The sequence below is a fragment of the Enhydra lutris genome, unplaced genomic scaffold (assembly GCF_002288905.1).
Source record: "Enhydra lutris kenyoni isolate GAN:26980312 unplaced genomic scaffold, ASM228890v2 scaffoldscaffold41, whole genome shotgun sequence".
NCBI lineage: Eukaryota > Metazoa > Chordata > Mammalia > Carnivora > Mustelidae > Enhydra > Enhydra lutris.
Window position 1 is genome coordinate 525,148 of NW_019154125.1, and position 15,782 is coordinate 540,929.

The window sequence follows — 15,782 nt, forward strand, 5'->3', positions numbered from 1 at the left end:
GGGCATGATAATGGATCCTTGTGATGACGGTAATGTTCTGTATCTTGAATGTATCCGATGTCATATATTTGGGCTATGTCACTGTACCACAATTCTGCAAGATCTTAGCATTACAAACTGGGTAAAGGGAATACAAGATGTCTCTATTATTTCTTATAATTACATCATGGGAATCTATAATTATCTCTAATAAGTTTAATTTTAAATAATAATGCTATAAGGTATACTTATTGACATGGAAAAGATGTTTATGATATATTTCTAATTTTAAAAGGTTACAGAACAATATAAACAATATAAGATAATTTTGGTGTATGTTGTGTATATGATTTTGTGACTAAATAAGACTTCCTGAATGCTCAGTTAGATGCACCTATCACTGGATGGAGATTATAGGTGATTTCAATTTTTTCATATGCTTTTTCTATTCTTTTTTTTTTTTTAAAGACTTTATTTATTTATTTGACAGAGATCACAAGTAGGCAGAGAGGCAGGCAGAGAGAGAGAGGAGGAAGCAGGCTTCCTGCAGAGCAGAGAGCCCGATGTGGGGCTCGATCCCAAGACCCTGGGATCATGACCTGAGCCGAAAGCAGAGGCTTTAACCCACTGAGCCACCCATGAGCCCCATGCTTTTTCTATTCTCATTTCTCAATATGTATGCATAACTTCTCTAATGTTGAAAATAAGGTTTCTCTCGATATTTTAAAAGTACTTTCTATGAAACATTTTTTAATTTTTTTTAATTTTTTAAAATACTTTTTAATTTTTTAAAAGTACTTTCTATGAAATATTGACTTAAAAGCAATACTTTGAATATATTGGTTATGCAATAATTGACAGTTAAGTTAGATTTGTTCTGAAAGAAAAAACAATAGATTCTATGGAAGACAAATTATTATTTTAATAACTTACATAATAGGCTGTGCTGGCTGGTGGGTGACAGGAGCACTAACATAAGCTGTAGGCTGTACTCCCATCATTCCTGAACCATCTTAAAAGAAAACAAACACATTTATTTCAGAGTACCCATTTATTAACATTTTATTCCTAAAGAAAAAGTCACACACTGAATGTTACCTCAGGGAAAAATTTTGTATTTCCTTCTCAGGAGTTAGCAAAGAACATTGCAAGAAACCACAAAATAGACATTTCTTAAAGTTGAATAAAAAATAAGTAACTATGAAATAAAGCTGAGTTTTAAAATAGGGCATTTTTAAGTCAATAAATACGAATATCTGAATTAAGTAAAGCTGTGGTTTTTCAACTTATTTTTGCTTACAAAAAAAATAATTTTCCTAACTGAATCACTAGGAAAAAATATTTAGCCTATAGATAACTTACAATAAGCAAGACTGGGATCCAAATTATTCCTGGCCCCATAAAAATAGTATGCATCATCATAAGGAGTCCGATAGTTAGTAGCTATAGGTGGCAGTAGGGGAGGAGGAGGCAGAGGTGCAATCCTGTATCAAAAGAAAATTGGAAAAATTTTCTCATATTTCACCGCAATTTTTTAAAATCAAGACATAATTCTTTTGCACAATTTTATTGAAAACCTTATTGCTGCTTTAGAAAAGACCACCATCTTGCTTTAATCTCTTATCAAAAATTAGGATTCAAAAAGCAAAATATACTACCACATCTCAGAATTTAAGTTATAACACTTACATAAGACAAAAACTTTGAATAACAATTCATTTCTAATTAGTCACTCTATGCCAGTATTGAACAAACATGGTCCCTGTCCCTCAAAGTAATACAGAAATAAACAAGCAATTACAGCCCAGCATGTAAGTTAAACAATACAGATACACAGTGCTGTAGGAATATGGAACAGGGACATATAAATCACATAGGGGAAAGGAAGAAAGAAGTAAGGCTTTCTAGAAAAGACAATGCTTCTACCATGTTGCTAGAGTCACAAAGAGAAGGATAATGAAGGAAGAAAAGGCAAATAGGTATAAATGGGATTATAAATGGTTCCATTTGACTGGGGGGAAAGAATGTACTTTTTAATTCTAAAATAATTTATTGTTCTTTCAAAGGAAGTCATATATAATGTGAAAGAGAAGCCACTTAACAGTGAAGTCTGGACATAATGTTTTATCTTTCATAAACTTTTGAGACCTCGATTTCTGCACTTCATTGCTGATTAGGAAACATCTCTCTATTTGCACCAAGGCAATACTTTCTAACAGTAAAAATGGAAAAGGCAAATTCCTTTAGATGACCAGAAAGAGAAAAGGAGAAAAGGGGGCATCCTGGAATGGAATGTCTTCCTTTTTTTTTTTTTTGGAATGTCTTCCCTTTTGAGTGTATCTTAACAGATTATCCCTTGTTGAATACTTCAAAAACAATTCTGAAGAGCTAAGAAGGCACTCAAGTTCTCTCCAGTTATTAATATTTTTCACACTTACTGGCCACTCAATGTGTCTAACCTCACTATCCTCACTGCATAGGTACGTCAACAAAGCAGTCGAGAAACTGCTATGAAAGGGAAATGTCAACATCATTATATCTTAAATTTGTATAGAGATTTATACAGAATCTAATCTTTACAACAGCTCTGGAAGAGTAGGTAAGAAAAAAAAGACTATTATTTCACTTGTACAAATGAGAAAACTGAAGTTTTATAAAGGTGTAGTATTCCCAAAATTGCAGACAGTGGAGCCAACCATTTTAATCCCTAAACCATTGTGGAGACCATCATACTATGCTCTGTAATTTTGATCCCACCTAGTGTTTTGAGTCAGGAAGTCATTAGATGAAACAAACAAAACATCTAATAAACACAGTACACACAGTGCTACAATTTGTTAGTTGTAAATAAAAGACTAAGTTCTACTCAAAGTATAGCCCACTTTCTTTATAGAAAGAAAGTATAGCACAGAAAATATAGTCCTTTATTTAATTAAATAAAAGACTAAGTTCTACTGAAAGTATAGCACACTTTCTTTCTTTATAGAAAGAAAGTATAGCACAGAAAATAGTTTTTTATTTACAACTAACAAATTGTAGCACTGTGTGTACTGTGTTTATTAGATGTTTTGTTTGTTTCATCTAATGACTTCCTGACTCAAAACACTAGGTGGGATCAAAATTATACAGCACAGAAAATATCAATGTTAAAAAAGAAAACCACTTAATTAAACACTCTCCTATAATTAATACATTAATAGTAAGAAAAAAAATAAGCTCAAATCCTACTAAGGGAAAAAAGCGCCATCCAGAAAAATACCAATGTTCACAAGAAAATTTTCTTTATGTACAGTCTCATATAGCATTATGCCTTTTATCTATAAAAATCAAATCCTTACCCTAATACCTAAGTTATAGGTTTTATAATCTCAACATTTTTATTTCAGGTATTTGAGTTGCATAGCCTGTAAGTAATTGCAGAGAAAGAGTTGAAGGAAATAGAAGCCAAAATAAAGTAATATATACAAAAGAACCACATGAGAAAATTTTTTCCGCTTAAACTGAAAGAAGTAATCAGTGTTTGCCAAGTGGAAATTATAAAATTAAAGAAAATGTATAGTTTTTGTATGTTAAAAGTTTTTAATAACAGATATTCCAAAATGTAACCTAAAACTAAATACTAAATGCAGTTAGTACACAGTCTAAAACTATTAAAGCATCTTTAAACAGTAAAAGAATGTTTTAAAGATTTCCCTTGTTTTTATAAGAGAAAAGACTAATAACACAAATTTCAAGAGAAATTCTTTCACAGAAGCTGTTAATCATACAAAAATCTCTGAAGGACAACTTAATCTGCTTCAGCAAATCCTTGTAAGCCTGAAATACAATGATACCTTACCTAATTCACAAACACAAAACATTTTAAACAAGCACCTGGGAGGCACCATTTCACCAAGGGTGCAGCTGGGTCCACTGAGCAAATCTTCATTCTGAGATGGGATGGAGTGAATTGATGGGATGGGTGGGGCAGATGGGGCAGATAAAGGAGGGAGAGGTGTCTGGAAAGCTACTCTGGGTCTTTCAGGTGGTATCGTCTCTTCAAAACGTCTTGGTGCCACACTAAACTGCTTTAGTCTATCAGGCTAAAATAAAGAAAAAAAAATCTGTTTGTTACATATAATCATAAATTTAAAGGTAGAAATTTAAAGGTGGAAGGAACCTCAAAAGACCCTCTATCCCAGATTGTAAACAGGCACTTTAGTTAGTAACAGAATAAAAGAATTTTTATAACTATAAAAGACTTCGAAGATCTAATCCTTATTTTATAAATGGGGTAAATGAGGTTTCCTGAAAGTATATAAATCACCTAAGGCCTTGCCATTAATAAGTAATCAAGCAATAACTAGAGCCAGATATTAATTCTAAATATAAAATTCTATTATACTATAACACTGTGCTATTTCTCTATCCAACTAGCATTTCTGACATCAAGTATTCTCTAGAATGGTCAGCAAATGTTTTCTGTTAGGAGCCAGATAGAAAATATACCAGGCTTTGCAAAGCATGCAGTTTCCTCAGAACTACTCAACTCAATCATAGCACCAAAGTAGCCCAAAACAGTATCTAAATAGTAAGTGAGGGTGTGCTGCGATAGAACTTTATTTACAAAAATAGGAAGCAACTAGATTTGGCCATAGGCTACAGTTTCCTAACCCCTGTTTTAGAACATCATTTATGTATCTTTTCCTAAAATTTGACATCAAAAGTAAACCCCAAAGTAATGGTTTAACTATTGTATCTAATGTTCTTATTTATTCTCATAAAGCAACTTGGCACTCAAAAAGCTGCTTCATTCAAATATAAATAAGAATGTCCATCAAATACTAATATAAACCATATATAATGTATCCATAAATTAAATTAAATGTTTAGCATACTACCATATTACATTAAAAAGTTCAAGATTTTAAAAGAAAGTTTTTATTGTGAAAACTATTTCATAGGTATTCACTGATAGAGGAAAATATATTTAGCTTCGGAATTATCCTTTCTTCCCCACCATATTTAATTCCTCAGGAACGATTTCTCACATTAATCTAAAAGTTTTATTCTATGAACAGTCAAAAAGCACATAAGAGTAATATTAGCACAGTATTAAACTTCTTTAAATGGATAACTCAGAGGATATACTTAAAAGTTGTCTAAAGTTGAATAATTTTAAGTTGCTCTATTCTTTCTAAGAATGAACTTTTTAATGAAATTAAAGTTTCTTAGTCATCAAAGATAAAAACTTGCCTTAGCATATCCTACTACAGAAAAAGCATATTTTGAGAAGAGGAATAAATTATTACCTCCTCCTTACTTAACTGCAATGATGTAATTCATTCCACTAAATGATGAGAATTGCAAAATTAAAGTAAAAACAAGATTATCATGTCTCTAGTTTTAGAGTAAGTAAAAATTACTAAAATGCTTAAACACTAGAATCAAAGATTTCTGTTTCTTTGGAAATCATTCAATCTAACAAGAGTGGTAAGATAAACTCGAGAAAAATATTAATATTTATTGTAAATTAAACTGAGATAACTTTCCCCTGGATATTGCCTGTGAACAAAGCAGAAAGAAATAATTTAAAACAAACTAAACACACACACACACACACACACAAAAACACACATATGAAAAAGGAAAAATTATCTTAGAGGAATAAACAAGTAAGAGTTAGGACTTAGGTTTTATGAGAACTGAATTCATTACTATTCAAACTGGTCTACTATTATATTTTGCCCAATACCTTCTATCTCTACCTGTCATTACCAGTGAGGCTTATTTAAATGAAAGAGTAAACATTAAAAGATGCCAGAAACACTTACTGATTTCTCAGGGTCTCGTACTCCAGAAGCTGCAACACTGAGTCCCATATCTTTTTCTCTGAACAAAATTAAAATTCTGTATATTAAACAGTTATAGCAAACACTATCAAAATCATAGTAATTACTAAAACAAACTTAAACACAAAGTTCATTCAGTAACATCTTCAAGTACGAGTAATTCTTTTAACTGACAATAAAATCTTAAATAATTCTGAAAACTAAATTTTTTATTTGGTGCAAAGTAAACTAGATTTCACATGTAAACTGACTTACAGTAAGTCTTAAAACTAGTGCCTGGAGTACTTCAAAGCCTCAGTAATTCACACAGAATTACAGAAGTAAAACAAAATCTTTACTTTGTGAAACAAAAATGTTTACGGAATATGTATGTTTTGTTGACTAAAGGGTAAATAATTAAAAATTAATACCATACTTTTAAAGTATTTAAACAGAGTTTTTAAGAAAAAGATGTTACCAAAAAAAAAAAAAATGTTAGAAATGACTAAGATAAAACATTAGATAATGGCTTTTTCTAACATAGAGGAAAAAAGGCAAAACTAAAAGTTAATAGTATATGGCCTCAAATTCTCTGGAAACAAGATATCTATTCCTAATTGTAAACTATAATTATTATTTCACAACTATTTCTACAAGAAAGATTACAAACACTGAGAGTCGTATACAATATAAATCTGGATTTATCATGATTATTTTTTTATATTGCATTTATGGGTATGCTTATAATTTCACATTGTTATAAAACAAAATTCTTCCATTTCATATTTGTGGGCATGTAGATAACATTAAATGCTACTCTAAATAAAAAATTGAAGAAATTAACAAAGGTATATAAAAGGCCTGTTATAGAATATACAAATAGTCTCATCTGTTACCTATATGGCACCATAAATGAACACTCATATAGTATTTGTTTTAGTACCTTAGCTGATATAGAATGTAGAGGCTGAAATAGAAGTGACTTACAAACACATAATCATCTTGGGAAAAATATCCCCATATTTTACTATATAATTGTCATCACCATATCATTTTACACAAAAGCATTTTTCAAAGATTTTATTTATTTATTTATTTATTTATTTATTTAATTTTAGAGAGAGGGAGAAAGAGTACATGCGAGCAGGGGGAGGGAGAGAGAAGAACCTCAAATGGCCTCTGCAGGGCTGACACATGACCCAAGATCAGGACCAGAGCTGAAATCAAGAGTCAGATTCCCAAATGACTAAGCCACCCACATACCCTACATAAATGCATTTTAAGTTCAAACATCTTTTTAAAATGCAAACCTTTCATTACCGTCTCTTGTTCTTCTGTTGTTCAGCCATTTGTTCCAACAGTTCTAGTCTGTATTTCTCTTTCCTTTTCTGAATAAGTTCTCTATCTTCACTTCCTAGAAAGTAGTAAGAAAAAAAAAATTAACTCTTAAGCAACATCTTCAACTAGAAACTTGAATTTTTAAAAGCCTCCATTTTTAATTACATCAAAGAGTAATTAATTACTGCACATGCAGAAAATATAAAAGGCAAAACTGTATATTACCTCAATTAATTTCATAATTTCTGAGTATCTTTTATATGTCAATCACAAAATACATCACGCTTTCCCAAACCTCTAAACTTAGTCAAAAACTTTAAATAAAAGAATACTCAGGGCACCTGGGAGGCTCAGAGGGTTAAGCCTCTGCCTTTGGCTCAGGTCATGATCTCACGGTCCTGGGATCAAGCCCCACATTGGGTTCTCTGCTCAGCAGGGAGCCTGCTTCCCCCCAACTCTCTGCCTGCTTCTCTGCTTACTTGTGATCTCTCTTTTGTCAAATAAATATATAAAATCTTTAAAAAAAAAAAAAAAAAGAAAGAAAGAAAAGAAAAGAAAAGAAAAAAGAAAAGAAAAGAAAAAGAATACTCTAAGGGAGGCTGCATGGCTCAGTCAGTTAAGCATCTGACCCTTGATTTCACCTCAGTTCATGACCTCAGGGTCATGGGATCCCACCCTGCATGGGGCCCCACACTGAGCATAGAGCCTGCTTGGGATTCTCTCTCCCTCTCCCTCTGCCCCTCCCCACCTCTCACATGCACACTTGGTCTCTGAAAAAAAAATTTTTTTAAATTTTTAAAAAGAATAATAATCCCCATCCCCATTTTTCTAATAATTGGGATGATATCATCACTAATAACTCCTACAAGCCCCTTAAATTTGCTAAGTGTGTCCAAACTGAACATCTCAAAAGCAATTGCTCCTCTTTGTTTTCTGGTAACAGCAAGAATATCAACCCTCTAAACCTCATGTAACTTTGAATGCTCATTATTTCTTTATTCACTTCATGTATGGGTCCTCTTATTATTCTCACCACCTTTAACCCTGGATAGGACCTGTCTACATTTCACCTGAATTGCAGCAATAATCTCCTGATTAGTCTCCCCATTCGCCCTCTCTCCGCTCATGATTTAGTGATTACTGTGATTTTTTTAGACCATAGTTGACAATGTTACATTAGTTTCAGGTGTAAACATTGATTCAACAAGTCTTCACATTATGCTATGCTCACAGGGAGTAGAGCTATCATCTGTAACCATATAATGCTTTTATATATCATTGACTACATTCCCTATACTGTGTCTTTCATTCCCATGACATTCATTCCATACCTGAAAGTCTGTATCTGACACTCCCCTTCATCCATTTTACCCATCTTCCCACTCTGCTCCCCTCTGGCAATCATCACTTTGTTCTCTATATTTTAGGTTTGATTTCACATTTTTGCTTATTCATTTGTTTTTTTAGATCCCACATATGAGTGAAATCATGAGAGTTGTCTTTCTCTGACTAATCTCACTTAGCCATGATAACAACTCACTCTATCCAGGATGTTGCAAGTGGCACAATCTCATCCTTTTTGTGGCTATGTAATAATCCCCTGTCTGCATATAGCACTTCATTATCCATTTGTCCACTGATGGACACTTAGGTTGCTTCCACATCTTGGCTATTGTAAATAACATTGCAATCAACATAGGGGTACATATATCTTTTTAAATTAGGGTTTTCATTTTCTTGGAGTAAATACCCAATAGTAGAATCACTGGATCATACTGCCTTTTTTTTTTTTTTAAAGATTTTATTTATTTATTTGACAGAGAGAGAGATCACAAGTACACAGAGAGGCAGGCAGAGAGAAGGCGGGGGAGCAGGCTCCCTGCTGAGCAGAGAGAGCCCGATGCGGGGCTCTATCCCAGGACCCTGAGATCATGACCTGAGCCAAAGGCAGAAACTTAACCCTCTGGGCCACCCAGGCGCCCCTAATACTGCATTCTATTTTTAATTTCTTGAGGAAACTCCATACTGTTTTCCCCAGTGTACCAATTTACATTCCCACCAACAGTGTTTGAGAGTTCCTCTTTCTCTATACCCTAACATATTATTTCTTTTCTTTTTTCATTTTAGACATTCTGACAAGTATAAGATGATATCTCATTGTGGTTTTGATTTGTATTTCTCTGATGATTAGTGATACTGGGCATCTAGTGATATTGGGCATCTTTTCAAGTGTCTGTTGGTCACCTGTAGGTCTTCTTTAGAAAAAATATCTAGCCAAGTGCTCTGACCATTTTTAATCAATTTTTTAAAAGATTTTCTTTACTTATTTGACCCAGAGAGAGATAGCAAGAGAGGGAACACAAGCAGGGGGAGTGGGAGAGGGAGAAGCAGGCTTCCTGCTGAGCAGGGATCCTGATGTGGGGCTCAATCCCAGGATCCTGGGATCATGACCTGAGCTGAAGGCAGACCCTTAACAACTGAGCCACCTAGGCACCAATTTTTTTTTTTTTTTTTGGTGTTGAGTTGTATAGGTTCTTATATATTGTGGATATTAATCACTTATTGGATGTATCATTTGCAAATATCTTCTATTCAGTAGGCTGCTTTTTCAGTTTGTTGATGTTTTCCTTTGCTGTGCAAAAGCTTTTTATTTTGGTGTAGTTCTAATAGTTTATTTTTGCTTCTGTTTCCCTTACAGGAGACATTTCTAGAAAGATGTTGCTATATCAAATGTTGGAGATATTACTGTCTGTGTTCTCTTCTAGGACTTTCATGGTTTCAGGTCTCACACTTAAGTCTTTAATCCATTTTGAGTTTATCTTTGTGTATGGTATAAGAAAGCTGCCCAGTTCCATTCTTCTACATGTAGCTGTCCAGTTTTCGTAGCACCATTTATTAAAGAGATTGAAGAAAGAAAGAAAGACAGACAGACAGAAAGAAAGAAAAAAGAAAGAAAGAAAGAAAGAAAGAAAGAAAGAAAGAAAGAAAGAAAGAAAGAAAGAAGGAAGGAAGGAAAGGGAGGGAGGGAGGGAAGGAAACTGATCTGTCCATTTTTATGCCAGTGCCATACTGTTTTGATTACTGAAAGCTTTGTGGGACTATCTTGAAATCTGGAATTGTGATACCTCCAGGGTTGTTTTTGTTTGTTTGTTTTTGTTTTTTTGTTTTTTGTTTTTTGTTTTTCCTCAAAATTTCTGGGTCTTTTGTAGTTCAATACAAATTTAATATTATTTTTTTCTGGTTTTGTAAAAAATTCTATTGGTATTTTGCTGGAAGTGTAGTGAATCTGTAGATTGCTGTGGGTAGTATGGATGTTTTAATAATACTAATTCTTCTACTGGTGACTGGGTGGTTCAGTCAGCTGAGCATCCAACTCTTGGTTTCAACTCAGGTCATGATCTCTGGGTTGTGGGATCAAGCCCCACATAGAGCTCCACAATCAGCAGAGTCTCCTTGAAATTCTTTTCCTCTTCTCCTTCACCTCTGCCCCTCTGTGTACCTGCACACTTTCACCTGCTCTCTCTCTTTACACCCCCCATCTAAAAATATATATATAAATAAATCTTTTTTAAAAAATACCAATTTTTAATTCAAGAGCATGGAATATCTTTCCATTTGTTTGTGTCCTCCTCAATTTCTTTCATCAATGTTATTACTGCATATCATAATGACACTCCTAATCTAGATATGCCTCTTCTGGAACACCACACAATCACTGGATATCAAAAATGCAACTCAACCAGCAATTTCTCTATTACCTTATTAGTCTCCCTATCATCAGTGACTATAGAGTATCTAAGTGTGCCCATTAAGCCTAGATGTTAGCAACAGTGAAGCTCCCATAGGAGTAAGATGATTATATTAAGCAAGCTTAATAATGTTTTACATCAAAGTAGATTGATCCATTCTGCTTCTGATCATTATGGAGTAATAAACACAGAATATAACCTCCTACCATAAAAAAAATAATAAAGCTAGGCAAAATATGAAATAATTATTTTTCAGACACTAGACAATAGGTAATACAAGACTATAAAAACAGTGAAGGAAAATTAATGAGATGAGCTCTTTAAGCACTGCCACTTCTGCCTGAATACAATTCCAGACCATGGGTACAGGGAAGGAGAACCAAACAAAGCCAGAAAACTAAGCAAATCAGATCAAGATAAAAATTCAGGAGGCTAAAATGTCTGGAAGTTGGGTGCCTGGATTGCTCAGTCGTTAAGCATCTTCTGCCTTAGGCTCAGGTCATGATCCCAGGGTCCTGGGATACGCCCCGCATCAGGCTCCTTGCTCAGTGGGAAGCCTGCTTCTCCCTCTCCCACTCGCCCTGGCTGTGTTCCCTCTCTCACTGTGTCTCTCTCTGTCAAACAAATAAATAAAATCTTTTTTAAAATAAAATAAAATAAAAAATGTCTGGAAGTGTAGGGCAAAGCTTCAAAAAGAAGCAAAAGAGCTTCAGGGGCACCTAGGTGGCTCAGTCGGTTAAGCATCTGAATCTTGATCTCAGGGTTATGAGTCCATGCCCCACATTCAGCTCTACTCTGGGCATGGAGCTTACTTTAAAAAAAAAAGACTTTACTATGCACCGTCTATAAATGCACAGGATAAAACTCCAATAGGCTGGACAAAAAACTATGAAGGACACAAACTGAAAAATTCTTGGACATCCCCAAAGTAGAAATTCCAGCTTTAGCCAGGAATAGGAGTTCTCAGTGGTCTCCTATTCAAGGAAGAGCCCCCAGAAAGGTCATTTGATAGTAATAGGACCAAACTGCCCCTATGAAGAAGGCTACTTTACAATGTCCCAAAGAAAATTTTAAAAAAAGACCTCAAAAAGGTTAGTTCGTCAGTATCAGAAAAATGTGACTGTGGTAGACAAAATTCTGACAGATCCCATATTCCCTGCCTTCTGGTACTGATTCCCTGTATAAACCTCTCCCCTAGGCAGGACCTATGACTTGCTTCCAGCCAACAGAATATGACAAGGTGAAAGGACCTTGCTAATGTGATTTGGGTACCAATTCCAGGTCAAATTTCAAGTCTGAATTAATCGAAAAGGAGATTATCTTGGGTGAGCCTGATATAATCAGGTAAAAGCCCTCCCTGAGTTTAGAGATTCTCCTTGCTGGCATAATAAAGTGAGCAGCCATGGTAAGAAAGCCCACGTGACAAGAAATTATGGATGCCCTCTAAGAATTATGGGCAGTCTCCAATAACATCCAGTAAGAAACCAGGGCCCTTAGTAATACAGCCACTAGTAAATGAATTCTGCCAACAATGTGAATGTGCTTAGAAGTAGATTCTCCCCTATTCAAGATTCAGATGAAGAAAACAGCCTGACTGACACATTGATTATGACAGCCTTCAGAGACCTGAGCAGAGAACCTGCCTAAACTCCTGACCCACAGACACTGTAAGACAATGTGAGATGTTCTGAGCCATAAAATTTGTGCTCATCTTTGAATCAGCAATAGAAAACTAATATAATGACCAATAACCATTAGAAATGTTAGCCAATAGAAAAAAACACATGAACAACAGACGATGGAACAACAAAGATACTCAATTAGCTATGAGAACTATGCCCAAGTATTAAATAAAAATAGGAACACAGGGACAACTGGCTGGCTCAGTAGGTAGAGCCTGTGATTCTTGATCTTGGGGCCAGATTTCAAGCTTCACGTTGGGCATGGAGTTCACTTAAACAAACAAACAACAACAACAAAAAGTTGTGTTCCCTCTCTTGCTGTGTCTCTGTCAAATAAATAAACAAAAGCTTTAAAAAAATATTTTTAAAAAAGTGGCGCCTGGGTGGCTCAGTCGTTAAGTGTCTACCTTCACCTCAGGTCATGATGTCAGGGTCCTGGAATCAAGCCCTGCATCGGGCTCCCTGCTAAGTGGGAAGCCTGCATCTCCCTCTCCCACTCCTCTGCTGTGTTCCCTCCTCTCTTACTGTGTCTCTCTCTGTTGAATAAATAAATAAAATCTTTTAAAAATATATTTTATAAAAATTAACTGGGTTTAATAAAATTTAAAAATATGTATTTCTAAAGATTTATTTACTTGAGAGAGAGAGAGAGAGAGAGAGAGAGAATGCGTGCAGGGGGAGGGGCTGAGGGAGAGAAAATCCACAAGCAGGCTCCCCAGCTGAGCTTGGAGCCTGACGCAGGGCTTGATCCCAGCACTCTGAGATCATGACCTGAACCAAAAGCAAGAGCTGGCCATTTAACCAACTGAGCCACCCAGGTGTACCACCCATTTTTTTTTTTAAAGATTCATTAAAATATATATATATATTTAAAAATCGGACCATAATGAGGAAGAAATAGAAGTTGTTATTTAAAAAAAAAAAAAAATGGGGAGTTCTGCTTCTACTTAGCAGAAAGCTACAAGAGAACACTGCTCAAACCCTACAATGGGGAAAAAGCACATCATCCATAAAACCGTAACTTTTAAAAAGCCCATCAGAGAGCTGAGGTTATAAGCAACCAAGTGAAGTGAATTCCAAAGGGTATAATAAAAACCAATTCAAAGAGAGATGGGATAATCCAACAAATTTTTTACCTTTCCTAGAGTATGGAGAAGTAGGCAGCTGCCTTAAAAGGAGGTAGGAATAGCTGAAATGTTAATGAATTCTTAAAGGCTTTCTGTGGGCTAGAGTAAAAACATAGATTCTCTGGAAAAGCCAGACACAAGAGGAATCTGCACTCACTTCTCCACCTCCACCAGATGTTTCTGAGAGAGACTGGAGACAGGACAACATGAGACACAAGAAAGAGACCATTCTGAGGCCAAATAACACTGCATGCTTTCCCAATCCTTCTTTCATAAAAAGCAATAGCCATATTCTACTGGTTGAACAGCAGAAAACCTGCTGGACCCAGCATTCTGCACTTATATAAAGTGAGGTTCTATTACTGTTAGGAGGAAGGGTCTTCTCACCCAAGACCCTCCACAAACATAAAGGAAGAGTTTGGGTACCACTCTGGGAAGCATCAGGAACACTGAGACTCACTTCTGAGAACCAGATGCACAGAATCAGCCTTGCACCAAAGAAAAGGCAACAGCAATCACTCTGTCAGAGTCAGGCAGGTTCTGCTGAAAATTAATTAAAGTGCAGGCACACTAAGAAAATTCCTCCAGCACTCCAGGTACCACACTAAGGCAGAGAATTTAAAACATTTCTAAACAAGTGGTAGAAGAAGAGTTGAAAATCGTTCCATATGCACAAGACATGAACATCACTATCAACCAGTTGATGTACTTGACATATAAAAACCACTACACTCAACAACCATATAATGCGCATTCTTTCAACTACAAACTAAAAATTCACCAAGATAAACTATATTCTAAGCCATTAAAAACATGTTTTAAATTCAAATTTGAAATAAATGAAATTATACCAACTTTTTTCAGATCGTAAGGGAATTAAACAAGCAGTCAATAATAAAAAGACAGGAGGAAAACCCCCAAATATTTGAAAATTTAAAAGCATACCTCTAAATAATCCATGATTCTTTTATACCCCATAATATATTGTTATTTTTGCTCTAAGTAGTCATTGTTTTAATTTTTAAAATAAAGCACAAGACTCCAAATTAGATCCTTGGAGCAAAATTATAGGAAGACAAATTTCAATTCAATTGAAATGAGAATTTTATAACAATCTCATTATGCTACCTCTGGAGTTCCCTATGGTTCCATACATATATAGGCTGGTCTGGGGGGAACTCATGAGATAAATCACTGGATTAAATGATTTTAAATGGTTTGTCCTAAGCATTAGAGTCTATTGTCTCAACAAGTATTCATGCATAAATTTCAGGATTACAGTAATGGTAAATTTATGCCATTCTATGTTAAAATTTCAGGGCAGAGTAATCCGTTTATTGATAAAATTATTTGTCAGTGGGCTCTGAACAAAGAAAGCCATTTCTCTGATTTTTCATGTTTAACAAAATACATCATAAGAATGAAGCCTTTACTCTCACCTACTGATAGGTTACACTGGTAAATTCTCACTTAAAGACACTACATTAGAAAAAAAACCTCTGGGGGTGCCTGGGTGACTCAGTTGAGCAGCTGACTCTTAATTTTGCCTCAGGTCATGATCATGGGGTCCTGGGATCAAACCCCACATCAGGCTCTGATTGTGTTCTCTCACTCTCAAATAAATAGATCTTAAAAAAAAAAAAAAAAAAGGATAAAATTCTAGTTGCTATGCCCTATTTTCTCACAATAGCCATTTCAAGAAAATAAAAATCTGAGAATATCATGCAATAAAATGTCTCTAATCCTAGATTTAAATTACTGACTACTTTCAAGTTGAATGAATCTAAACTTTTATCCAATTTCCTCACATACTTCCCTTGAAACCAAATTTCAGGTCATTTTTTCTAATAGTTTTTACACAGAAAACAGACTACTTTTCTATTTTAAAGTTATACATAGGAAATAAGTAAGGCCCTCTCTTCACACTGTTTCTGAAATTACGACAAGTAGCAAATCAACATTCTTATATTAACCAGTGACCTTCATTTCTGATAAAATAAACAGAAAATCTGTATTATGATCATGGTTTGAACAAAACACCTTCTCAAACTACTGGGAAAGAACATAGGAAAAGGATGTTTATCAAGGGATAAAAAG

The 15,782-nt window shown here is 34.7% G+C and overlaps 1 protein-coding gene across 2 annotated transcripts in view; it reads right to left on the minus strand.

Annotated features, from left to right (window-relative positions):
• LOC111155467 (centrosome and spindle pole associated protein 1) overlaps positions 1-15,782 on the minus strand; it is a 135,622-nt gene that overhangs the window by 69,024 nt on the left and 50,816 nt on the right. For both annotated transcript variants that reach the window (XM_022515632.1, XM_022515631.1), the window contains exons 10-14: positions 7,110-7,203; positions 5,793-5,850; positions 3,853-4,061; positions 1,342-1,463; positions 913-991 (exon numbers count right to left, since the gene is read on the minus strand). In XM_022515632.1, coding sequence (XP_022371340.1) covers positions 913-991; positions 1,342-1,463; positions 3,853-4,061; positions 5,793-5,850; positions 7,110-7,203 — 562 coding nt within the window. The remainder of the gene's footprint in view (positions 1-912; positions 992-1,341; positions 1,464-3,852; positions 4,062-5,792; positions 5,851-7,109; positions 7,204-15,782) is intronic.